Raw genomic sequence first — 25,672 nt, 5'->3', positions numbered from 1 at the left:
TAACTTAAAATTAAGTTAAAATTTAGCTGTTACCTCGATAAGCAATTTATACGTGTAAACCAGCCATTACTTCTTAAAAGTATGTCATCTATTGTTGGGGTCCTAAGCTGATAGTTAAGCTTATTATAAAACGTAGTCATAATATAATTTTATTTATGTATAGTATAAAAAACCTGCCAGTACCTCGCCCATATTTTAAATGTTAATTATTAGCATATTATAATACTAGGTATGATGTAAATGTAATATGGCGGCGTAATGCTCGCCAGAAAACCGCTATGCAGTTTGGTAGGCTGTTAGATTATGATTAATTAAATATTTAAAAATTTTTCAATAAAGAATTTATTTATATATTATCTGTAGACAAAAAACGTGACGACATAGCGGATTGTCGTCTCAAAATCCTGTGTACATAGAAATGAATGGCGCCCGGAGTCGTTATCGCATTTTGTCGTGTCGTGTCGTGCACAGATTACTAGTTATATTTGTAGAGTGTCTTGTCTCGTGTGAAAGCGCTCTTACTGAAACTTTCGATGGAGTTTTGGAGGGAACACAAAATAGCACGTTTCTGGATATTAGGTACATCACTTTCCTACACTTGTGCATGAAAACGAATTTGTGTCTTTTGCCGAAACAGTGGCCGAAGCCCGGAACTCAAAGGATACTAAAAAAATTAAAAAAGAGAAGAAGAAGAAGAAGAATTTACAAACTACAACTTGGAATTTGGATGTGGATTTTGATTTTGTAAAAAGTCTGCTGGTAAAATAATTAGATATCTATATTTCATTGTTTATCAAAATACTTACAAATATATCTTTCAACAAATAAAGCAAATCTTTTTTGTCAACATGATTAATGATGATGATTTGTATGTGGTTATTGTTGATGATACAAACGACGCTGATGATACTGGAAACAGCTACAAACCGGGAAAAAAAGTCAAAACTGAACCCGAAACTTCGTATTTAGAGATCGAGAACGATTGGATGGAGAGAAAATATCACTTAGAAAAAGAAAAAGAGGATGAAGTCGAAAATATACTTAATGTGGCCCAAGAACATGGAGAAATTTTGCACATTGAGGAAGACGATGATGATGAAGCTTTCATGCTAGAATATGATACAGAGAATGACAGCATTTTAGATGATAATGCATATAAACCAGTTAATATTATATTTGATGGTGATCGGAGTGGTGCAGATAGTGATGAAGACAAAGAGGCACTAATCATAAAAGACATAAATTGGAGAAGAAGGAATACAGACTCATTTGTCCAAAAGTTAAAAACGAAATTTCCCCGTTTAAGATACAATAATGAGTATATGGTTAAGAGATTAGCAAAAATAATGAAAGAAACTCAGCAACCCGACCCACCTCCTGATTATGTCACTTGTGATGGTGATAAGTACAGGTAGAAACAAACATTTTAATGCTTCAACTCCCAAGCGGCCACATGCGACATAATATATATGTTACCGACTAAACCCGATTTCAGGACAAACCAGTTTTGCCTAGGCTCAACTAGTTCTTCCTATACGCGATAGGATTAACTAGTATAGCCTAGTTCAAAATAATTTGTCCTAAGCCTGATAGGACAGACGAGCTTAGGCTAGGCCAAACTAGTTGGTCCTAATATCAATACGCACACTCTAGGATAAACTAGTATGGCCTAGTCTAAACATCATAGTATATCTAGAAAATGAAAATAAATAGATAAACTGAATAAAATACTCCGTGATTGGAAAAATAATAATTTTTATCAAAGTAGTAGCTTTCATTTTCTTAGCCTGTTTCACAAGATTTTGTGCTGCAGTTGTTCTAGCTCTATGAATGTTTATTTCAGATGAAGAAACTTTTTCTTGGTTAAGTACTATGTAACGTTATCATCACTGTCTTCCGTCAGGGTAAAATTGCGATCCTCTTCTATCATCTTCATCCTGAATATTATTTATGATTTCTTGCGGCAAAGAGGAACTCGAAAGTCCTACTCTGTGTTCTATTCCAAATAATGCCTTGTATGGCGATTGCTTTATCCCTGAAGGGTAAGTGAGGTTTTCCATGAATTGAATATAATATGTCAAGCCTTATTTCGTTGAAATGTTGTCCTTCATCCAAGAGACTATCATATTCTCTATATTATCTTAATTGGCACGTTCAACAGAGCCCTGGCTTTGACTGTGCCTGGGTTTTCCGTGCACAATTTAGAGTTCGGGCCACAGACTGGCAAGACCAATGACCCCACTAATTTTTTTTACTATTTAGACTGGGCCATACCAGTTTATCCTAGAGTGTGCGTATTGATATTAGGATCAACTAGTTTGGCCTAGCCTAAACTGGTTTATCCTATCGGGCTTAGGACAAATTAGTTTGAACTAGGCTATACTAGTTAATCCTATCGCATATAGGAAGAACTAGTTGAGCCTAGGCAAAACTGGTTTGTCCTGAAATCGGGTTTGGACGGTAACATATACACAGACATATAATAACAATAGATAAGCTATTGTGTCTGGTTTTTCAACGATCATGTATTTGTTGTGTCACTTTTTAATCCCGATTTCATATTTGTTTTTCCAGGTGTAAAATCTGTTACACTGTGAGTTCTACTGAGCCAATAGCACAAAGGCATTATCAAGAGAAACATGGAGAAAGATATTTGTTTTGCTACGCATGTGGAGCCACATTTAGAAGGTAAATATTACTAAGTAACTCTTGTTTCCTAAATAAAAATGTAAATGAGCAAAAATGCCACGTAATATTGTATTGTTGCCACTTCTTAAAAAAATTATACTAAAACCTACAATGTTTATGCGATTTCTGCCTCTTTCTGCATCAATAACTATTTATCAATGTTACAAATGAATAAATAGAATTTTATGTGAATTTCATTGTGTTTTAAAATTTTCAGCAGGACAAATTTATATAAACATGAGAAGTTTAATTGTCAATCATCTGATATAGCACTTGTGTTAAGAGCAAGGGCTTTATTCTTGGGCCGCATGGGACGGTCACGACCATTCAAGCTCGGTCAAAGAGAAGAACCCCGTAAGAGGTAAGTGATATTTCAATCTCATGATAGTTAATACCGGTTCAGACTTCAGACTACTAAGTCATCATAACTAAAGGCGAGACCGCACATAGACAAACATTGCTGTGGACAATGCAATACTTCATGGCCTTATATAAAATCATTTATATCATACCACACTATGCAAACATGTAATTATATTTTACTCCAGTACTATGGGAAATCTAGTGTTGTGTCACTCAGCTGCAGTGTAATCCTACGCTTAGTGTGGTTTCACGAAAACATTAGCTTGAAATAACCCAATCAAATAACATCTGTTTATGAATCAAATCTCTCTGATAGTTCTGATAGTAGTTTATTCTGTGTTTACAGATTCCCTTGCACAGAGTGCTCAGCAACCTTTGCTAACAAGGCCAGCCTAGAACCGCATCTACGCATGCACCGCGGCGAGAGGCCTTTCCGCTGCTCCCATTGCCCGCGCGCGTACACCTCATATATTGCGATGAAAGTTCGTTTTTTTTTAATTTAAAAAACCCTGGACATACGTTTTTTGCCATTATTTATTGACTGTTTTCTACGAAAAAATATTGCATAAGCAATTCTAAGTTTGATAACATATTTTTATCAAGCTGTTTAAAAGCTTTATGCAAGAAAATGACAGCTAAGAAATCCATACTAATATTATAAATGCGAAAGTATCTCTGTCTGTCTGTCTGTCTGTCTTGCTTTCACGCCAAACGCCAAAACTTCCGAACCGATTGTAATGAAATTTTGTATACAGATAGTCTAAAGCCTGAGAAAGGACATAGGCTACTTTTTTACTGGAAAAAAGGGTTGTAAGGGGGTGAAAATGCGTAAATTTGTTCAAATTAAGTTAGTTCCAACAATTCATAATAGATGGCACCGTGCGTCTTCTACATCGCGCTGACGCTTGCTCAAAAGTCTTTCTATAAGACGTGGTATCATCTTACATTTAAGTTTCGATTTTTTTCGATTGTTATATCTATTCTACGGTATTAAATAACTCAGTACTTTATCTGTGCAGTGACGTAACCTTAAATCTATCAATGATAAATAGTTTATGGGTAAAGTTGTGTAATTGGAAGGCTAAATAAGCTTTAAAATTTGGCATAAAATATAAAGTTTAATATAAAAAAATGAAATACTTATTGTGTGCACACTGCACAGCTGTATTGATTTAAGGGGTACCAGGGTTTTTTTATAAAAGCTTTTGACACCAATTTTGTTGACATCGCGCGCTATAAACTGAAGTCCACGCGGACGAAGTCGCGGGCAACAGCTAGTATTATATAATATGTATTTCATACCATAACAGAGCACAAAAGCGTCTATAGTCCTTTTATATTTAACACCATAAGGCTATAAGTCACGGGCGTATATATAGCTTTGATAAGGGGGGATTCCCTAACGTAAAATAGCGGCCAAGTGCGAGTAGGAATCGCCCATCAAGGGTTCCGCAGCAGCAAATAGGCAACGTGCTTAGGAAATCAAAAACAATTTTTTATACGTGTACCGCACCGATTTTAATTGGCGAGGTACATATATTATTGTCGAAATTGGACAAGCAAGATGGATAGTAATGGGTCCGGACTCCCAGGACGTCCCCCTTATATATGCCCATGCTATAAGTAATTAGAAATTATATCCACCTAAAAATAAAACAATATTATATTTCGTTTGCAGCATCACATGAATAAACATAGCAGTATTCAGTTTATCTGTGACTACTGTGGCAGGGTATTCAAGGAGAAAGGAAAGCTTGTCGTACACTTGGCTTCACATGCGCGTAAGTATATTATATACTCTGATGTTAGCTGAGTATAATTCTGTACCCGAAGAGTAAAATCGGGACCCTATTATTAAGACTACGATGTCTGTCTGTCCGTCTGTCTATCCGTCTGTCTGTCCGTGTGTCTGTCTCCAGGCTGTATCTCAAGAACCGCTATAGCTAGACTTATGAAATTTTCACAGATTGTGGTATTATCTGTTGCCGCTATAACAACAAATACTAAAAACAAAATAAAATAAATATTTAAACTCCCATACAACAAACAATCAATAGCCAGCTTCTTCGATACTTGGACGGCCAAGCAACTTGCTAAGCAACAAACGATACGGGTTCCGTAAGGGTCGCTCGGCTGGTGATCTCTTGGCATACCTGACTCATCGTTGGGCTCAGGCAATTGAGTCGAAAGGAGAGGCATTGGCTGTTAGTTTGGACATTGCGAAGGCCTTTGATCGGGTTTGGCATAAAGCGCTGCTATCAAAGCTTCCATCATACGGGCTGCCCGAGAAATTATGTAAGTGGGTCACTAGTTTCTTAGGAGACAGAAGCATAAAGGTCGTAGTTGACGGCATATGCTCGGAAACTCAGTCTGTTGATGCTGGTGTCCCTCAGGGCTGTGTGCTATCGCCTACTCTATTCATACTGCATATCAATGACATGTTACAAACCAACGGCATTCATTGCTATGCGGATGATAGTACAGGTAATGCTGTATATACCGGCTCCCCTAATATTTCTCGGCAAAATGTCTCTGAGAGTCGAAACAAACTTGTGTCTAAGGTGGAGAATTCATTGGAGAAGGTCTCTGAATGGGGTAGACGTAACTTAGTCCAATTCAACCCCGCCAAGACACAAGTCTGCGCGTTCTCCACTAAAAAGTCACCAATGGTCGTTTATCCTCGTTTCGAGGGCACATCTTTAACCATCTCCCCTAGCATTGAGATACTTCCGATATCATCTAGAGGGTAAGGCCAAATTAGCCTCGAAGAAGCTTGGTGTTCTTAACAGAGCGAGACAGTACTTCAGTCCGGACCAACGGCTACAACTCTACAAGGCGCAGGTTCGGCCTCATATGGAATATTGTTCTCATCTCTGGGCAGGGGCGCCAAAATACCAACTGCTCCCTCTGGATCGTATCCAACGAAGGGCCGCTCGAATTGTTGACTGCCATAGTGTTTCAAACAGCTTGGACCCCCTGGAATTACGCCGAGATGTAGCTTCACTCTGCATCCTCTATCGGTTGTATCACGGGGAGTGCTCTGAGGAATTGTTCGGAATCATACCACCTGCAACTTTTCGCTATCGTCCCACGCGAAAAACATACCATCCTCATCACCTTGATGAGTGGCAGTCTTCCACAGTGCGTTTTTCGCGTAACTTTCTGCCGCGCACTGTAAAACTCTGGAATGAACTGTCACCGGCAGTATTTCCGGACCGATACGACCTGCAAACCTTCAAGAAAAGAGCGTATTCCCTCTTAAAAGGCCGGCAACGCACCTGCAGCTCTTCTGATGTTGCGAGTGTCCATGGGCGACGGTAGTTGCTTACCATCAGGTGACCCGTTTGCTCGTTTGCCCCCTTATTTAATAATAAAAAAAACATGATTTTTTTTGGCCTTTTTTGCTCGTAATCAATAATGGTAGCAGGCACTTGAAATACTCACAATATTCTTAATTATATTTTTACTTTAATAATTAATAATAAAATTTAAATAAACTTATTTTTGCTCTATAATGGTATGGAACCTTCGTGCGCGAGTCCAACTCGCACTTGGCTGATTATATGTATTGCTGAGTATGAAAAAGGAAAAAATATTTATAGCTAATTTATTGTTTAACTAGATGACGCCCGCAACTCCGTTGCGCCAAAATTCGTTTACCGCGCGGGAACTGTACATTTTCCGAGATAAAAAGTATCCTATGTCCTTTCCCGGGACTCAAAGTATATATCTATAGTAGTATAGTATAGTAGTAGTATACCAAATTTCAGCAAAATCGGTTCAGCGGTTAATGGTTTTGCCGTGAAGGGGTAACAGACAGACAGAAATCCTTTCGCATTAATATAATATTAGTTTTTTTTAATGTATATCTATACAATATAAAACTCAAAGGTGACTGACTGACATGGTGATCTATCGGGATATCTATCCACTGAATTGGGATGAAATTTGGCATGCAGGTAGATGATATGACGTACGCATCCGCTTAGAAAGGATTTTGATCAATTCTACCTCCAAGGGGTTAAAATAGGGGATGAAAGTTTGTATATAATAATACTTCTTAATGCGAGCGAAGCCGCAGGCAAAAGCTCGTTAGTATAAATAAGTACAAACTGTTATTTGTAAAATATCTCTAAAGCTTGAATAAAAGCTTGATACCACATCTTTTTGCAATACGAATTAATTCAGCAATATGGTTTTGCCATGTTGCTTGGTCATGTTTTACTAATTAATCATTACTTGTAGCTATAAAGAGATACGGTTGCAAGGAGTGTCCAAAGCGGTACTCGACTAAATCCGACCTGACGGTGCATGTCAGCAGAGACCATAGAAACCTGCCGTTGCCGTTTGACTGCAAAATATGTCCAATGAGGTATGCCGTATGATATTATAATGCTACTAAATGACGCCCGCAACTTTGTTGCGCCGAATTTCGTTTATCGTGCCGGAATAAAAAGTATCCTATGTCCTTACCCTTCTCTTACTTATTACCTCTGTGGCTCAGTGGTGAGCGCGTTGGTAGCTCAAGCCTGGAGTCGCGGGTTCGAATCCCGCCGACGGAACAAAAAGTTTTTCAATGTTCCTGGGTCATGGATGTGTATTAAATATGTGTATGATATAATAAAAATCTTAAATATATGTATAGTATAAAAGTATTAAATATATTTCCGTTGTCTGGTACCCGTAACACAAGTCCTTTAGGTACTTAGCACGGGGCCAGACTGACGTGGTGTGAAGCGTCCATAGATATTATATTATTATTATTATTACCAGGGACTCAAAGTCCTGAACTCATACCAATTTTCAGCAAAATCGGTTCGGCGGTTTTGGCGTGAAGAAGTGACAGACAGACAGACATACGTTCGCATTGATAATATTAAGTATGGATGGATATATTGAGTAGCCAACTATGAAAATCCTTTTATTTATTTTAATGTGGCCATCTTTGATGTAGACCTAACTTCTGAGATGGACTCATTGTGACCAAATGGTCTTGACGACGGAAAGATTATTCATAAATACATTTTATGAAATATTTTTTTACACTTTATTGATAATTTTTATTTCTTCAGATTCGCACGTATGTCAACTTTAAAACGCCACATGAAGAAAAACCATGGAATGGTCATCATAACTTCAAGGGTAAGTTTTTTTCGTCATCTTGAAGGTACAAGTTGGTAGCCCGCTACATGAAGCGGCAACAGACGACGTGTCGTCGCGACACTATTGGTTTCTATGTATTTCTTTGAAGTTTTGTACGTGGGAGAGCCATGCTTCGGCACGAATGGGCCGGCTCGACCGGAGAAATACCACGTTCTCACAGAAAACCGGCGTGAAACAGCGCTTGCGCTGTGTTTCGCCGAGTGAGTGAGTTTACCGGAGGCCCAATCCCCTACCCTATTCCCTTTCCTACCCTCCCCTATTCCCTTCCCATCCCTACCCTGTCCTATTACCCTATTTCCTCTAAAAGGCCGGCAACGCACCTGCAGCTCTTCTGATGCTGCGAGTGTCCATGGGCGACGGAAGTTGCTTACCATCAGGTGACCCGTTTGCTCGTTTGCCCCCTTATTTCATAAAAAAAAATAAAATAAAAAAAAATAAAAATAGTGTCGCTATTTCATAGAACCATACCAACTCTTATCTTTAGAGTTCGTTTTTAGTTAGGCACATAATAGCGTTAAGGTTTTTAGATTTCTAGGTCTGTTTATAAAATGTGTGTATATAGAGACTAAAATAGATATTATAGTTGAAGATTGACAAGATATATAAAGTACTAGCTGGTGCCCGCGACTTCGTCCGCGTCAGCATAGTAGATCAATCACGTCGCAAGTATTGTTTTCCAAAAATTTTCAATGTACAGAATTGACTTTCCTACGATTTTATTATATGTATAGATGACTTACTTTGTTCCTAAAAACGCCACGATACCATTTCGTTATAAGTAACAAATCCATGGTGGGGGGGGGGGGGGGGGTTTGGGGGGGGGTGCAGTCCCCCCAAATCAAATGACACTCGAAAACCGTATGTTTAGTTTAGTTTTTAACTTTGCTCTTCAAAAAGGAGAAATATAACTCCGTGACATAGTTTTATGTAGAGGAAAATACCCCCCCAAGAAACGACCGGTGCCGAAGCTCGCTGCATAGACACTCGAAATCTGTATAGATAAGATAGATAAAAGCTCATAGCAAGAAAAGGAGTAGAGATAGATACAAAGTGTAAAGGAGTAGGAAATTTTATGAGCTTTCATTGCGTACCGCACTTTTTTTCTCTACAACGCACCGTTTTAGCGATATGATCAAAAAAACTAAAAATAAAGAAACTTGAGCCCCACCCTGGGTGGGTTGGGCTCAAGTAGGCGATATCGTAATAATATATAGCCTATGTGTTGACCCGACCTCTAAGTAATATCTGTGAAAAATTTGAAGTAAATCCATCCAGTACTTTCTGAGTTTATCCCGGACATACATACAGACAAACAGACAAAAATTCTAAAAACTATATTTTTGGCTTCTATATCGATTGTAGATCACGTCGCAAGTATTATTTTTCAAAAATTTACAATGTACAGAATTGACTTTCCTACGATTTTATTATATGTATAGATACAGAGGTGACGTAAGGCCTCGCGGTCTTAGGGGCCTCGCGCCCCTTGGACAGGGCGTTTTTTTTAGGATTTACGAGTATCAAAAAATCTTTCAACAAAATCCGTCTTCTTGCATCATCCATCAGGGGGCCTCGCAAAATATATTTCGCCCACATACAATTTAGGTTTTGCGCCGCTACTGAAAGTATATTTTCTTTCCAGATGTTTGCCAGACAGCTACCATCAATGACAGAACAAGAAATCGTGACACAACTCCAAGAGGCAATCATTGTCCTCAAGAATTCAGATCCATCTCATAGCAATGTCCAAAAAGAGCATTATGAATCGTGATTGGCATTGTGATTTTTGTATTTGGCTTGGCTAAATATCTACTTAAATTAAAACATACTTTAATTTAATCCTTCGATCGTGGATTCTTGAAAATCTATTGTTATTCTATTGTGTCTCGCTCACCGGTGAGCTTATCGGGCTTGATGGGTTAAGGATTGAAAAGTTTTTGGCTAAAGATGTTTTGAGTATCAACATCTTATTATTAAAATTTTACAAAACACCGTAAATTATGAATATAATGTAAAATAATAAAGTCATTTTAGATAAAGTTGTTATGTTTACCTTAATCTGGCAACATTCAGGGGATCAGTGCCGTAAATAGGGCGGTGCCACCGGTGCCCAGGCACAGGGCGTAGACTCTGGGGGGCGCAAGAATGGCCAGGCCAGACAGATCCTTATTTTTCAAATTGCTCCCGATAAGTTTCCGCTGCGCCCCAGAGATGTTTCCCAATGTAGTAAAAAAATATCCACAGCCGAACATATAACCTCCTCCTTTTTTGAAGTCAGTTAAAAAACAAAGGTGCAGTTAGGGGGGTATTACATTATCCTACTATCCTACTAATATTATAAAGGCGAAAGTTTGTTTGGATGTATGGATGTGTGGATGTATGGATGTTTGTTACTCTTTCACGCAAAAACTACTAAACGGAATTTAATGTAACTTTACAATAATATAGCTCATACATCAGAATAACACATAGGCTTTTGACGACCTCTGTGGCTCAGTGGTGAGCGCGTTGGTAGCTCAAGCTGGGGGTCGCGGGTTCGAATCCCGCCGACGGAACAAACAGTTTTCGAAGTTCCTGGGTCATGGATGTGTATTAAATATGTGTATTATATAATAAAAATCTTAAATGTATGTATACTATAAAAGTATTAAATATATTTCCGTTGTCTGGTACCCGTAACGCAAGTCCTTCAGGTACTTACCACGGGGCCAGACTAACGTGGTGTGAAGCATCCATAGATAATTATTATATTATAGGCTACAATTTTAACCGACTTTCAAAATGGGGGAGGTGCTATGTTCGTTTTCTTATGTTCAACGATTGCTCCGCCGTTTGTAAACCGATTTTCAAAATTTTTCTTTTGGTATATAGGGTATCATGCCAATTTAGTATTATATTCATAAAAGTGGTGATCTGATGAATTATCCATAAGTAATCGAGGGAACTCCTCAAATTTTATAGGGAAACGTGTGGTTACTTCGGTTTCGTGAGAAGTATTCTAAGCATATGCTACCAACAAGTGAGATTTTGCACCGAGGTATACCTGGTATACCGTGGTTCGGAAGATGCTGTGAGAACTCCTGATTCTTTATAGATATAAGTTTGGGAGTTTCGGCGTTGTTTTAAGAAGGAAAGCATATTATGCTACTATGCAAATTACATTCATCGTCATCATCATCACTACCATAATTGTTAAATAAATAAACATAAATAAATAAAATATCTTTTTATTCAAAATGGGTATCATGATACACTTTTTGAAAGTCGAACGAAGAAACTACGTTGCCTACCACCGGTTCGGGAACTACCTCGCCGAGAAGAACCGGCGTAAGAAACTCGCACGGGGCCATCTTTTACTAAAAAAATGGAAAATTACAATGTTATGGCTTACAGCTATGTAACAAAATTAAAAGAAAAGTAACCTGCATGGAGCCACCCTATTCCCAAGGTGTGCTGTCCTCGTCCTCTATAGTGATGGGACACTCGGTTGATATTTGTCGGTTGATTCGAGGATATCGATAAACTAAGATGTTATAAGTGAGCGTCCTGTTATATTATACATATATTATATTGATATCAAAAATGTTTTTTTTATATTATACAGGGTGTAACAAAAATAAGTGATAATACTTTAGGGTGAGTACGTGTTCCTTATAGAGAGTTCATTGTGAAAGTAGCAGCGCTGAAAGACCAATTTTTTTTTCACTTTTGTATGGGGAAACTTGTGACGCTCGGGCCCTTGCCCATACAAAAGTGAAAAAAAATTTTCGTCTCTCAGAGCTGCTATTTTCACAGTAAACTCTCTACAAGGAACACGTACACACCCTAAAGTATTATCACTTATTTATGTTACACACTGTATAAAAGAAATCATTTTTGCCTATTTTGTCTCTATGTATATATAATACATAGAGACAAAATAGGCAAATATGTTTTTTTTTATATAGGAGCCTCCTTAATTTTAATAAAATTATTTAATTTATTTTAAGTTTATTAATTATTATTTAAGTTGCCATTACTGATATCGGGCAAAAATTACCAAAAAATCGGACAAATACGAGTTGTACTCGCGCACGAAGGGTTTACAGTTTATTTTAATTTTACCATCAATTATTATTATTATTAAAGTATGTATACAACTGAGTACTTTGTGAACATTTCAAGGACCTATTTTTTTCCCGATATATCGAGACCGATATTGATATTTTTTCAAATATCGATGTATCCATATATCGATATTTTCTTTCAATTTCGACATCCCTATAATACGACACTTTGACAGTTTATGTACCTCGGAGAACCGGAACATAAAATGGCGGACCGGCCACAGTATTTTGATTTGGTAGAGTCCATATATATTAAGTCTATGGTAGAGACCATTATGCCGAGTCCACATAATAAAAGTCAATGCCTTTTTTCCAGCCATATTTTACTTGACACTGGCCATGGTTAAAACAGTGTTGCCAACTATGGGGATTTCCCACTAAATTTAGTGGGAAAAAATAAATTTTGTGGGTTTTTTAGGGGGTAAAATATTTTGGGGATATTTTTGGTGATAAAAATTTTGAAGAATGGAATATTTTTTTAATAACAACCTTAAAGTGGCTCGGAACTTTGCCGCGAGCGACTGCGACGGACGAAAATTCAAACGAAATACCACTTTATGACATAGGCTATAGGTTTCATTTTACTCAACCACTAGCTTTTACGCCGCCGCCGCGCCGCGCCGGCGGCAGCATGAGTCGCCACGTAAATGTCAGTAGAAAATGATACCTATATTCTATGTCATAAAGTAGCATTTTATTTGATTTTTTACCGGTCGCGGTCGTTCGCGGCATAGATCCGAAAGCCACCTTTAAGATGGGAACTGCCGCACAAAGCACATGTCGCTATAGTCTTTTGAGTCGTACCAGCTGACAGTAGGCTGACAGATTATTATATTTGTTGTCATTGTATGTAATGAAAAAAAGAAAGATTGAAGTATTTAAAAACTGCCGGCCTGTTTGTTTGTTTGGCCTGTTGAAGGTGTATTTCAGCGTTTTGAGCGCTTAGTAGAACATAGAGCAAGAAATTTTAAATATTTTGATTTTTTGGGGAGTTTTTGTTGAAATTTAGTGGGTTTTGAAGTTGCTTTAGGGGGAAAACGTTTTGAATAGTTGGCAACACTGGGTTAAAAAGTCGAGCGCCATATTATGAAAAAAAGGAACACGCAAGAAGAAGAAGAAGATAATATTTGTAAATTGTAAGCAAAATCCAAATCCAATCTACCAGTGTTGCCAACTTAGTGGAATTTCCACTAGATCTGGTGGTTTAGACATACCTTCCGGCGGGAAAAAAATGGTTTTAGTGGCTAGTGGATTTCTTAGTGGATTAGATTATTTAAGTTAGTGGTAGCTTCGACGTTAAACCACTAGTTTTTTTTATTATGTTTCTAACCCTTGAAGACGCACACTGGAAACTTAATTATATTATTATTATCTTTATTCGTTTTGCTGAATTCTAACGCTGATAAAGCGCGATTACTTAGCATGATGAATGTTGTCAAGACTTAACAGAGAAACCGGATGAAGTTTGATCGCCTTTCTTTCGTGCAAGGTTAGCACGCGAAGGCAAATGCTGTAATAACAACATTATACTATTAAATACCGTATTACAAAAATTAGAACTAAAGAAATTTATTCTTCACAAACTGAACAAGTAAATGACAATGATTCCTCTAAAGACGTTCATCTTTACTCTTAAGTTAAGTACCTACTTATACATAGGTAACTAAAGTTTTCCTTCTTGTAGTAACAAAAATAATTATTTCATAATAATAATGACGTTGTTGTATTATTTTCAAATTATATTCAGATAGGTTGTTGTTGTCTTTAAGTTATTTAGTGGAATTCTGGTGGTTTGAGAGGCCATTTAGGTTTTAGCGGTTTCTGGTGGTTTACGCTGCTGAATTTGGTGGGTTAGTAAAAAAAAAGTTGCCAACTTTTTTTTTGCACTGCAATCTACAAATATATACTGAGCAACACTGCAATCTACAAATATATACTGAGCAAAGGACTCGTTTCCAGCTCCCAATAAATTAAAAAAAAAAAAAAAACAAATATATACTAGTAATCTGTGATCCAAATCTTCCAAAATGTTTATTGAATTTTAATTATAGGTTTATATTATTTTATACTAAGTTAAAGCTGAATACTAAATCTTAAAACATTCATACCCGTTGAATGTACTAGCTAATAGTAAAGAAAACTATGTTACTGTACGTTTTAGTTGTGTGTTTAATTTTGATATGCATTTTTACGTTAATTGTTGGATATTCGTTAGACAATAAGAAAGTTTATAGTGATCTTAAGGAAAAACACGTTGTTGTTACTGGTGGCTCAAGTGGAATAGGAAAAGCTGTTGCTATTGAGGCTGCAAAACTTAGAGCCCATGTGACGATAATTGGGCGTGATATTGAGAGGTTAAAGTCAACAGTTGAGGAAATATTGAAGCATACCCTTAGCAATGAGCAAAGGATACAATTCGCACCCTTAGATGTGACATCTAATTATGAGGTTATCAAGAAAACACTGTCCGACGTTGAAGCTAAAGTTGGTCCAATATTTATGTTGATCAATTGCGCCGGTATGTGTAAGTGCGCCGAGTTCGATAAGGCAGACGTAGACGATATTAAGCAAATGATTGACTTGAACTATTTTGGTACAGCATACCCCACTAGGTATGTCTTGCCTGGCATGAAAAAAAGGAATGAAGGTTTAATAGTTTTTGTATCAACTGAGGCAGCTCTGATAGGTAATTTTTAGCTATTAATTTTTTAATTTTTGATGCATAACTTGAACCATAATATATTTTACAGTTTAACAAGACCATTAATATTTATTTCAGGAATTTATGGTTATAGTGCATATGGTGCTGCAAAATGGGCAGTGCGAGGGCTAGCGGAGTCTGTGTTTATGGAGCTCATTGGTACAAATGTGAGACTGACATTGGCTTTCCCGCCTGATACCGACACACCTGGCTTTGCACAGGAGGAGCTGACCAAACCCGTGGAAACCAAGCTCATCTCGGGCTCTGGGGGTCTGCACTCACCAGAGGAAGTGGGCAAGAAACTAATTATGGATTCATTAGTGAGTTTTTAATAACAGTTTTCACATAACAATAGCCTGACCAAAAATTAATTGAAATGTTAACAAATATAATTAATTACATTTACTTTTTGTACTGTACATTTCCATGAATATTGGATTTCAGACTGGAAAAAGTTACTCAGTATTTGGAATGTCTGGAAAAATTCTGTCACTTTTAAACTGTGGATCGTTAGAAAGTAAAACTCAAGTTTTCCTGCAGATTATATCTATGGGCTTTTTGAGAACAATTATGGTAGCTATTTTACTGTCATTCCATAAAATTGTAAGAGATAATTTAAAAGAGAAGAGAAAGGCCCAAAAAAGTGAATAACAAAATTATGGGAAATTATTGCTTACAAGGTATGTTACTTTTTTCTTATTACAATTTTATGTAACACTGCTTATTAAGTTTTTGTAAAAAGAATATAATATTGTAAGTAATTTTTCGTTTATTCCAGATTACATTCAGAATTAAATTCTGCATACTTTGGGTATAGGCTAATGATTAGTGATGAACCAAAAAAGGTACACTAAATAGGCATAGAGCTTCAAGCATTTATTTTTGTAGTTTACTGTTACTACTTTATAACCACTTAACATTATGGTAAGCATAAAGAAGCATTTAATACATAAACAATATATATTTTAATAATTTATTTTGTATTTGTTTTTTTTTTTCAACATTCAAATAGGCATAGAGCAGGAGTTTTGTTGGTAATGCAACTTGAACCCTCTTCCAGTGTAGACACCATCAGTTCTAAACCACACTATTATGGGACCAGCACCCTCATCTTAAACAAAAAAATATCTAGACTAGAGTTTCCATCAAAATATAATTAGTATGCACAGTAAATTGAATTGTTGACACTCACTTTTCCACATAGATTTTTAACTTTTTTTAAATCTTTATTACGATGAATAAAAGTGAGTAAGCTCATAATGATCTGAGCATATGGCATGAGTAATTAGAGCATTTGTCGCGTTTTGCCGTTTAGAGTGAAGGAAAAAGGAATTCATTAAGTAATATTATTTATAGTTAGAGAATAATTAATAACCTGTGACTGGTGCATCTAATGAGAAGTCCTGTAAAATGGATCCATCGTTTAATCTCTCGCCACAGAGTCTCACTGCTGCTATCAGTAGCCAGTCACTCGGGCAGTTGTATATCTCTACGCCCGCTTGGCGTGGCGGTATTATTGGTGTTCCATCTGAAAGAGTATCATAATTTTTTATTAAAAAAAAACATTTCAGGTTGAAGCAGGTTACATTATATGTATGTTAGAATTATTTTTGATTTATTAGGTATCAAATATCAATGTAGATGTCGCAGCCAACTGGTTTAAATAGCCATTCAATCAAACAGTTAGCCCTTTGGCTGAACAACGATGGCTTTTTTAACCAGTCGACTGCAACATATATACAAGAATATTGAAAGAAATCCCCAAAATACATATTAAAAAACATACCTGTATCATAATTTACGATTTGCATTTCTCCAACATTTGTGTATGTAATGGAACAGGTGGACGGCGACCTTCTTATACATATTGCGTAGTTAAGATTATTCTAAAAATATAAATAAAGCATGTATATTGGTATAAATTACATACTAATTAGGTATACAACAAAACATATGTATTTTTGTTATTTTAATTCCGGCACAAGACGTAACGTTCAACGCAACATGGTATTCAGCTGATCAAAAAGTTCTGACGAGAGATTGAATACAATCCCTTGTCATTTGGTCTCTTACTCAATGAAATCAGATAAGTACTTACAGATTGTCAAGAATCATTAAATATTTTATCGTCTTGCATATTTCATCAGTTGACTTACCAAATAACCCAAACTTCTCAGGATGCCTATTTCAGTTCTGTCTTTATAGTTGAATGACTCTATGTGACCATGGTCCTCTGTGTGGTACTGAAGACAACCCGACGGCGCTGCCAAATCGTCAGAAGCGGTCAGCTGTGTTACCTGACAGGAATAGTGTTATTTGATAATAATGGTATAATTAAAATAATTGCAGTAAAGCATTCCTTGTCCCTTTCTATCGCGAACAAATATTATATTGACATATCGTTTTCACTGATACCGGATACGCGATAGGAACGGGATAGCAATTTTAGCAATAGGTAAGATGTGTAAAAAATTCTATGTAGAAATTCGTCTTTATAATTTAAGTGATTGTGTGAGAGTGAAATAAACTGTGATTTAATCATACTTTAATGGAGAATAGTCTATTTTCCTCATTCAGGGTTTGAATAGAAAGATTGATGGGTCCCTCCGTATTTCCAACCTCTATGTACACTGAAATAAAAAAGGTGTTATCAGAAGAATTTTGTAATATTTTAGAGAAAAAAAGTATAAAAATTGTAAAAATAGCCAAGTAGGAATAGTTTTTTAATCAAAACTTACTATGCTGGCCACTGTTAATACCACAGATAATGGGTATTACATTGTTAGCATCTTGCCCGGAGATAGAGAATTGGTCTTGCTCACAATTCCCACTTGTGGGTGGTAAAATCTGAAAATAAATAGAAACTAATATTAAAGGTACGCTCGCATTGTGGCGAGTTGCAGCGCCAAACTTAAAACATTTTTCATTATTGAAAAATAACTAGCTTAAAGTGGAAACTTACCTCAAAATTGGTGAAATCCAACCTAAACTGCTTGATGTCGTGAGAATTTTTCTCCAAAGTGACTACACAGGACAGTCTCTCTGAACTCGGGGCTGGGAAGTTTGGATTGACGAACCACCCAGATAGAGCTGATGAATTTGAGTCGCAGGCGAAAAGGACTAAAAAGGGAGAAGATTATTAATTGGTACTAGAGACTTATTTAACGTAATGAAGACGTGAGCCTATCCCGGGCAATTTCGTGCTTTGGGGTAAAATTTCATTAAGAAGTCTCGTATGTTTGGGTAAAGCTAACCGATAGCCTGCAAATATTATTATGCCTTCTCTCTCATAAATGCGAAAAACCAATGAGATAACATTATCTTGATCCGTACGACTAACTGAAATCCAGACTGATCCAAATACTCACTGACACAACACGTTCCCAAGCCATCAGCGCATGAGCCCATGGGTGATCCAGCTATACTCTGGCAGTCGAACTCATGTAGACAAGTGCCTTCCAGACCACTAGACGAAAAGCACACCTCATGATCGAATTCTACCACTTCAAATACTTCCAAAAATCTTTGGCGATTTTTAAATTTGGTGTTGTTAACCGGTATTTTCTTTCCTTGCCTCCTATTGGCTGAATAGAAAAACGAAGGTTGAAATCCTGTTTCGAAAACATGCGTGAAGTTGCCTTGTTGATTATGCTCTTTATACTTGGTTGATGTTTCATCCCAAACTTTTTCGGTCTGTGTTTTGTAAGGAAAGTCTGGTAAATACAGAGATTTACTGTCAATTCTTCGTGATGTAATATCTTCTCTGTTTCCATACTGGGTCAAATAATTTGATGTATTTTCTGTCGCCAGGAGCCAATGTATGCCTTCAATAGCTGTTACACAAGCTAACACCACTAAAACATGATTCATTTTAGGATTTTTCGCGGATTGGAATTTGAATCAAGTAAGTAGGTATGAGTTATGACTGATAGAGAGTATAATAGTACAGTAGACTAGAGTACTAAAGTCGGTATGGCTGATGGAGAGTACACTTCGATACTAACAGAAAACTGGAGCAGTGCATGTGATGCACACCACTTACCCTGCGAGGGCCGCTTGACGGATCTAATTAGACGTTTACATAGAAAACATGTTCGTTCACCTGTATGCTGCTGCTAGAAATAATTTGCGATTTCTCTGTATCCGCGGCATGAGGCATTATCACTATCGTGGTAGCTACCTAGAATGCAGCCCCGGACTTATAAATAGGCCGTATAGGCCGCGGCCTAGGGGTGGTTAGCGTCCTATAGGGCCGACAGATTTCAACAGTATCTCCTTATCATAGGACGACCATCTAGATACCTAATGAGATTTCACTTAGTGCTAATTTTGGCGTATCACCACAATAAGGCTGGTATAAATAATCAGTAGGTGCTCAAGATGCATCTCGGTCTCAAGACACGGTTCAGGCTTTGTAATTGGTTGGTTGTCAAAATTTGGACCAATCATAGAGCCGAACCGCGTCTTGAGGCCGAGATGCATCTTGAGTACTGACTATTTATACCGGCCTAGGTATCGCCGACTAATGGCTGCTGAGTTCTGACAGTTTTAGGTCAACTAGTACGAGACCACGGACAGCCGCACCCTCTCCTGTTTAATCGTCGAATTGTTGCATTGTTAGCTGCTGCTATTAGGATAATGTTTCCACAATTATTGTTTAGAGCTAAAGATGGCATGGCTACTCTATCTAACTGGTTAAACTTTAATCTCCTCTCCCTTAATACTTCCAAAACCAAGTTTCTTTGTTTTCACAAAAATGCTGCCTCCGCCCCTTCCTCGCTTAATGAGTTAAAAATCCATTCCTCAATGTGTACTTATCCCGTTCAGAACATCAACTGCTATAATTGTTCTGCTATCCAGCGCAGTGAATCCATCCGCTACCTTGGCGTTATCCTGGACCACCAAATGACATTTAGACAGCACACAACAGAAACGTCCAAGCGTGTTAGAAAATTAATGGCCGTCATGAGGAACTTACGAGATGTGGTCGATGGTCAGACCCTCAAAACTATCTACTTCGCTCTATGCCAATCGGTTATCAATTATTGCATTCTGGCTTGGGGAGGCTGTCCATCTTCCACTCTTCTTCCACTGGAAAGAGCGCAGAGAGGGGTACTGGAGTAGCACTGGAGAATCCCTTAAGATATCCTACTAAAAGCCTATACGATGATACCAAGGTCCTAAGTGTCAGAAAACTTTATCTAGTAAGAGCGTTTGAAGCAGTACATAAATCTATAGTTAAATGTCAACATACTTACGACGAAATGCTTAAAAAAAGAATTTTTAAAGTACCTAATGTCCCTGTATCCACTTCTTCGCCTCCCGCTTTGGAATTTTTCTGTCTCCAATACTTACTGTACTCAATTAAACTCCCCCATAGGACAGGCCTCGCCTACTTTGGGGGACCGTTATTTGTTAAAATGTTTGTAAAATTATCATGGTGAATAAAGACTTTTGTATTTGTATAGTATATATGATATCATATATAACCTCCTTTTTGAAAGTCTTGGAAGGGTGCAGTTATATAAACTCGCACAGGGCGCAAAAAGGCTATTTAGGTACGGCACTGCGTATACCTCATCTGTGTATTAATTGATACTTGGTATAAAATACATTACAATATTTTGCGGTCCGAAATTCGACATTTCGCGGTCCGCATACGGACCGCGATCCGCCTGTTGCCTACGGCTACCGTTGCCTTTAAACTTTAAAGTATTCTCACCTTAGTTTTGTTACACTCTATATATGCGGCGGCGCGAACGCGCGGTTTTTCCGCTACACTGCGAGATTACTAATGTACTATAATTAATTAGCAAATATAGTAGGTATACTTAGTAGTACATATAGTAATATAGTATAGTATAGTAAGAAAGAATTGATAATGATATTCGTTACCTTCGAAGTGAAAAACATTGTCAAACAGAATTATCCCCGACAATAATTAGGTAACTATTCCTTCCTAGGCTTATCTGGCAAGTTAGGTAAGCCTTATTGTAGTAATAAATTATAATATCTACTAGTTCAAACAATTAAACTGGTAGGCGAAAGCCGTATATCAAAATACATGACTCGTATGCTATCCATACTAATATTATAAATGCGAAAGTATCTCTGTCTGTCTGTCTGTCTGTCTTTCACGCCAAAACTACTGAATCGATTGCAATGAAATTTTGTACACAGTTATTCTAGAGTCTGAGAAGGGACATAGGCTATATTTTGATGTGGGAAAATATCTTATTTCCATGAAAATATCGATGAAAATTAATTCGCATTGCGCGTGGGCAGCGCTCATCCCGGGGGTCCTGGGTTCGAGTCCCACAGGCGGAACAAAAAGTTTTCAATGTTCCTGGGTCTTGGATGTGTATTAAAATAATATTTTAAAAATCTTAAATATATTAAATTTATGTATAATATTATAAAAAATCCAGAAATATATCGATGCAATGAACATTTTAGTTCTAATACGATTTAACAGATGGCGTTTTATTTTTTACTTCATTGTAACAAAGAACTAATCATTTTAAAACCCTGGTAAGTGGTACCCCTCTTAGGGCCGCGCTACACCGGAATGGCAGCGCTTAAAGTGCTCGCCTCGCCGCTGCCATTCTGGTGTAACGCGGCCCTTAATTAATCAAAATACCCAAAAACAGCTGTGCAGTGTGCACATAATCTATACTAATATTATAAATGCGAAAGTATCTCTCTCTGTCTGTCTGTCTGTCAGTCTCGCTTTCACGCCAAACGCCAAAACTACCGAACCGATTGTAATGAAATTTTGTATACAGATAGTCTAAAGCCTAAGATAGGACATAGGCTACTTTTTTACTGGAAAAAAGGGTTGTCAGGGGGTGAAAATGCGTAAATTTGTTCAAATTAAGTTAGTTCCAAAAATTCATAATAGATGGCGCCGTGCGTCTTCTACATCGCGCTGACGCTTGCTCAAAAGTCTTTCTTTTAGACGTGGTATCATCTTACATTTAAGTTTCGATTTTTTTCAATTGTTATATCTATTCTACGGTATTAAATAACTCAGTACTTTATCTGTGCAGTGACGTAACCTTAAACCTATCAATGATAAATAGTTTATGGGTAAAGTTGTGTAATTGGAGGGCTAAATAAGCTTTAAAATTTGGCATAAAATATAAACTTTAATATAAAAAAATGAAATTCTTATTGTGTGCACACTGCACAGCTGTATTGATTTAAGGGGTACCAGGGTTTTTTTTATAAAAGCTTTTGACACCAATTTTGTTGACATCGCGCGCTATAAACTGAAGTCCACGCGGACGAAGTCGCGGGCAATAGCTAGTTAATACTAAACATTAATCATTGTGGTCGATGTACTTAAGTCTTGAGGCTTGACATAACGTGTCCTGAATCAGCCACACCTGTACTTTCCTAAGGTCCTTTAAACACAATAGCCCTTATATAATATGTGATAAATCATATTGTTACCTACTCCTTGAACTAGAACATTGGGCTGTCTGATAGGTATTACGTTACTATAAAAGCTTAAACTGACCCGTGACTATCACATACGGTATCTGAATTTTGCAACGATACAATGATTAAGGTGAGTGGTTTTGTCTAAGATAACTATTACTCATTAATTGATGGTTATTAACCTAGATATTATATTATAGTGTTCCACAGACCCACAGCTGGGCGAAGGCCTCCCTTCTTTCCTTCCACAGTTCACGATTGTATGCGCACTTATGAGCGCGTACTTTTAGTTGGTACCTGTGTAAATAATGTTATTTTTTATAATCAAAGTTGCAACTAACTACGTTGATGTTGTTCGCAAAATCAATTTTGTCGCAAAGTAGTTTCATTATGACGCAATAATGGTCACATAATTGATAATGTATTATGTGAATTAACCATTATTGCGTCATACTGAAATTACTTTGGGACAAAATAATTGATTTTGATACAATAGACTACTTGACCTACTTTTTTCTTCATGCTAATCGCTTCTTAATCATTCATTTTCACAAAAAAAACTAATATTTTAATATTTTACACAGTAGAAACCCATAAAAATGTTGATTGAAAAGTATGCCTTATAAATGGCGCCGAAAACACTGTCCGTTATAGTGTGACGTCATACGTTTTGTATTTTAAACTCTCTTTATTGAACATATTTTTATGTGCTAAATGTACGAGTCTAAAAGTGCCCAAAAATTATAAAATAATTAAATAAGAAATTAGAAATCATATTTTGTAATGTTGCAAACTTTTGGAGAAAAGTTTTGGCCATTTCATTTCCAGTCTACAATAAATGGAGATAATATATAAAACTGATGTTTTATTTGAATTATTCAAGAAAAATATATTTTACAAATCTTTCTAGACTTATTCTTATTATTTATGTACAAATAAACTTACATAAAACGAGTGCGATAAATAAAATATATTAAATTAGGAGTCTGATGACGTCACATCCAAATCGGAAGTACCGCAAAAGCGTTTTCGTCAGTACAAATCCTATTTTCATAAAATCATATTTTCAAATCGACTTTATTTATCAATCATAAGCTTTTATTTGGTGATAAGGGTGAAATACGGTTTCCTAGGCCAATTTCTACTAGAAATATGCATTTGTTCAATAAAATTGAATATAGGTCAAGTAGCCTAGGTGCAGAAAACGAATAGACTGTATCTACTATCTACTAACCTGACGAAAATAATAATTATATCTACCTACATACTAACCAATATAGCGATATTTACGCAGCGTATGGCCATCCGAGGTCCGCTGTCTTTGTCCAATGCCACTTATCCAATATGACGGACAGACAAGCAGACCTTGAAATAGTTATAGATTCGCTAAGTATACCTACTTAGCGTATTACTATACGTAGGTAGGTAGGTACATTACATTGTTAATGGGGCTCTTCTTTAATATTTGAGATGATTTAAAATTTAAATTCCAGATCATCCTGTTACCATGTATTTTGGCTGCGGTCCAGGCGGCTGGTCTATTAGGCCCAGCCGGGTTATACGGACCACCAGTGGCCTATCCCGGGTACAACAACTACCCCGCGCAGCCGGCGATTGCTTCACAACAGGCCAATATCTACAGATCGCCTTTTAATTTAGGCCAAGTAAGTAATTCCATGACTATAATAGATAGAAAATGCAGCATTAAGGTAGCGCACTTTATGACAGGACGCACTACGCAGCGTAGCATTTTCCATACATTTTCCGAAACGGCGGCAGGTCATAAAAATGTACGCAAAATGGGACCGCATTTCCATTTTCCCGATTCGCTCTGTCGCATTGTGTCCGTCTTTTTATTTTAATACGAATCATAAGGGATGCTATGGGGATGCTTAATGTTGAACCTTTCAGCACTAACTGCCGCACTCAGAAACGAATATTAGTTACTTACGTAACTGTAATTAAATAAAGATTTTGACTTATGCCCCATACATTACCTGTCAAAGTCTTATTTAAATTGAAGTTTAATCCTCATTAAGTGTCTAATGAGTGTGGCCGTTACAACGATGACCTGCAAACAGTTAGAGCGTTTTCACATTATCCGATCCGATATCGGTGTCGGACGCCGATCCGATACCAGGGACCCGGGTAAGTAAAATTTGTCTATGGTTAAAAATGTATGAACCGATATCCGGTATCGGGCCGGACAATATGAAAGACAGGTTATATTTCATACATTTTACTTACCGTGGATCGGCGTCTGATACCGATATCGGATCGGATAATGTGAAAACGCCCTTATACCTATCCTACAGAGATGTTGCGGATCCCGAATTTTTTTCATTGCATCCGCATGAAAATCCGCATTGATTTAATGCGGATACGGATGCCGATGCAGATGTCCAAATTTGCGCGGATTCTTCGCATTTGCGGATGCGGATGCGAATATTCGCAACATCCCTGCTATCCTAGCACTATTTGGTACCTACAGTATTCAGCAGCCGACAGACAAAATAAATTAGATCTTAGTTTTTAAATTAATTTTTCAGGTATCCACTTATTCAAAGGCAATCGATACGCCGTTCTCCAGTGTCCGGAAGGCGGACATTCGAGTCAGTAATCCAGGTTTAGCATTGGCGCCGTCGGCGTACCATGGACTGGCGGCCCCAGTATTGTCGCACATTACGGCTCCTGCCAAGGTAAAGCCTTTATACTATTTACAAAACGAAATATAATATGCCTAAGCGTTTATAAACGTGTATACTTAAGTCTCAACTCTTAACTTAAATATGTTAAGTAAGTCTACAGCAGCTAGAAAGTTAAATAGCTTTTTTTTTAATTATTTTCCAGGTGGTAAGCGGTGTACTAGGAGTAGCCTACTCGGCGGCCCCCGCAGTCTCACACATGACGTACACAAACGGATTAGGCTATAGCTATGGCTGGTAATTAATAATGAAGTTGGATCTATTGGAATTAGCTAGAATATATGACTGTACTTTTGCTATTTATTTAACGTAACTTTTTAGTATTTTAAGTTAAAGATTCCTCTATTTATTTCCTCATAGATTTAAGGATGGTATTTGTGTTGTAATAGAACTATACAATAAACTCTGATAAGAGAATTTTCTACGTTTTGTTTTATTTAGGTTTGTTCTGTCTGAACTGTAAAATATGATATGAGTATTGTTATTATGCTAAGTAATAACCG

The 25,672-nt window shown here is 37.1% G+C and overlaps 3 protein-coding genes across 3 annotated transcripts; 2 read left to right on the top strand and 1 right to left on the bottom strand.

Annotated features, from left to right (window-relative positions):
- The first annotated feature begins 604 nt into the window (after positions 1-604).
- On the top strand, positions 605-10,031 carry LOC121733604 (zinc finger protein 200-like). Its single transcript, XM_042123900.1, has 8 exons — positions 605-1,411; positions 2,575-2,688; positions 2,906-3,049; positions 3,398-3,533; positions 4,730-4,832; positions 7,297-7,423; positions 8,124-8,193; positions 9,857-10,031. Exons 1-8 carry the CDS (start codon positions 849-851, stop codon positions 9,983-9,985), a joined length of 1,386 nt encoding a protein of 461 aa, XP_041979834.1. The 5' UTR covers positions 605-848; the 3' UTR covers positions 9,986-10,031.
- Positions 10,032-14,368: 4,337 nt separating this feature from the next.
- On the top strand, positions 14,369-25,469 carry LOC121733923 (3-ketodihydrosphingosine reductase). Its single transcript, XM_042124325.1, has 9 exons — positions 14,369-15,006; positions 15,100-15,341; positions 15,466-15,668; positions 15,800-15,866; positions 19,849-20,014; positions 22,563-22,594; positions 23,958-24,128; positions 25,014-25,163; positions 25,315-25,469. The coding sequence occupies exons 1-9, from the start codon at positions 14,463-14,465 to the stop codon at positions 25,408-25,410; spliced, it is 1,671 nt and encodes a 556-aa protein (XP_041980259.1). The 5' UTR covers positions 14,369-14,462; the 3' UTR covers positions 25,411-25,469.
- Positions 16,017-18,492, bottom strand: LOC121733564. Its single transcript, XM_042123852.1, has 8 exons — positions 18,390-18,492; positions 17,984-18,141; positions 17,760-17,868; positions 17,566-17,651; positions 17,178-17,318; positions 16,808-16,907; positions 16,397-16,549; positions 16,017-16,132 (listed from the first exon to the last, which is right to left on the bottom strand). Exons 1-8 carry the CDS (start codon positions 18,427-18,429, stop codon positions 16,026-16,028), a joined length of 894 nt encoding a protein of 297 aa, XP_041979786.1. The 5' UTR covers positions 18,430-18,492; the 3' UTR covers positions 16,017-16,025.
- Positions 25,470-25,672: the final 203 nt, after the last annotated feature.

This window comes from Aricia agestis, chromosome 14 (assembly GCF_905147365.1).
Source record: "Aricia agestis chromosome 14, ilAriAges1.1, whole genome shotgun sequence".
Taxonomy (NCBI): Eukaryota; Metazoa; Arthropoda; class Insecta; order Lepidoptera; family Lycaenidae; genus Aricia; species Aricia agestis.
The sequence above is the reverse complement of the archived record's forward strand: the minus strand, read 5'-3'. Positions and strand labels throughout refer to the sequence as shown.

What these genes read in the sequence shown, in the direction of transcription:
- LOC121733604 (XM_042123900.1), top strand. Translation starts at nt 849, where the DNA reads ATGATTAATGATGATGATTTGTATGTGGTTATTGTTGATGATACAAAC. An exon ending in ACACTTGGCTTCACATGCGC is followed by an intron (nt 4,833 to 7,296) that starts GTAAGTATATTA and finishes CATTACTTGTAG; the next exon opens with CTATAAAGAGATACGGTTGC. An exon ending in TGGTCATCATAACTTCAAGG is followed by an intron (nt 8,194 to 9,856) that starts GTAAGTTTTTTT and finishes TTTTCTTTCCAG; the next exon opens with ATGTTTGCCAGACAGCTACC.
- LOC121733923 (XM_042124325.1), top strand. Translation starts at nt 14,463, where the DNA reads ATGTTACTGTACGTTTTAGTTGTGTGTTTAATTTTGATATGCATTTTT. An exon ending in CTTACGAGATGTGGTCGATG is followed by an intron (nt 20,015 to 22,562) that starts GTCAGACCCTCA and finishes TATCACATACGG; the next exon opens with TATCTGAATTTTGCAACGAT. An exon ending in CGCCTTTTAATTTAGGCCAA is followed by an intron (nt 24,129 to 25,013) that starts GTAAGTAATTCC and finishes TTAATTTTTCAG; the next exon opens with GTATCCACTTATTCAAAGGC.
- LOC121733564 (XM_042123852.1), bottom strand. Translation starts at nt 18,429, where the DNA reads ATGGGCTCATGCGCTGATGGCTTGGGAACGTGTTGTGTCA. An exon ending in TGGATTTCACCAATTTTGAG is followed by an intron (nt 17,869 to 17,983) that starts GTAAGTTTCCAC and finishes ATTTATTTTCAG; the next exon opens with ATTTTACCACCCACAAGTGG. An exon ending in ATTAGATGCACCAGTCACAG is followed by an intron (nt 16,133 to 16,396) that starts GTTATTAATTAT and finishes TTTTTGTTTAAG; the next exon opens with ATGAGGGTGCTGGTCCCATA.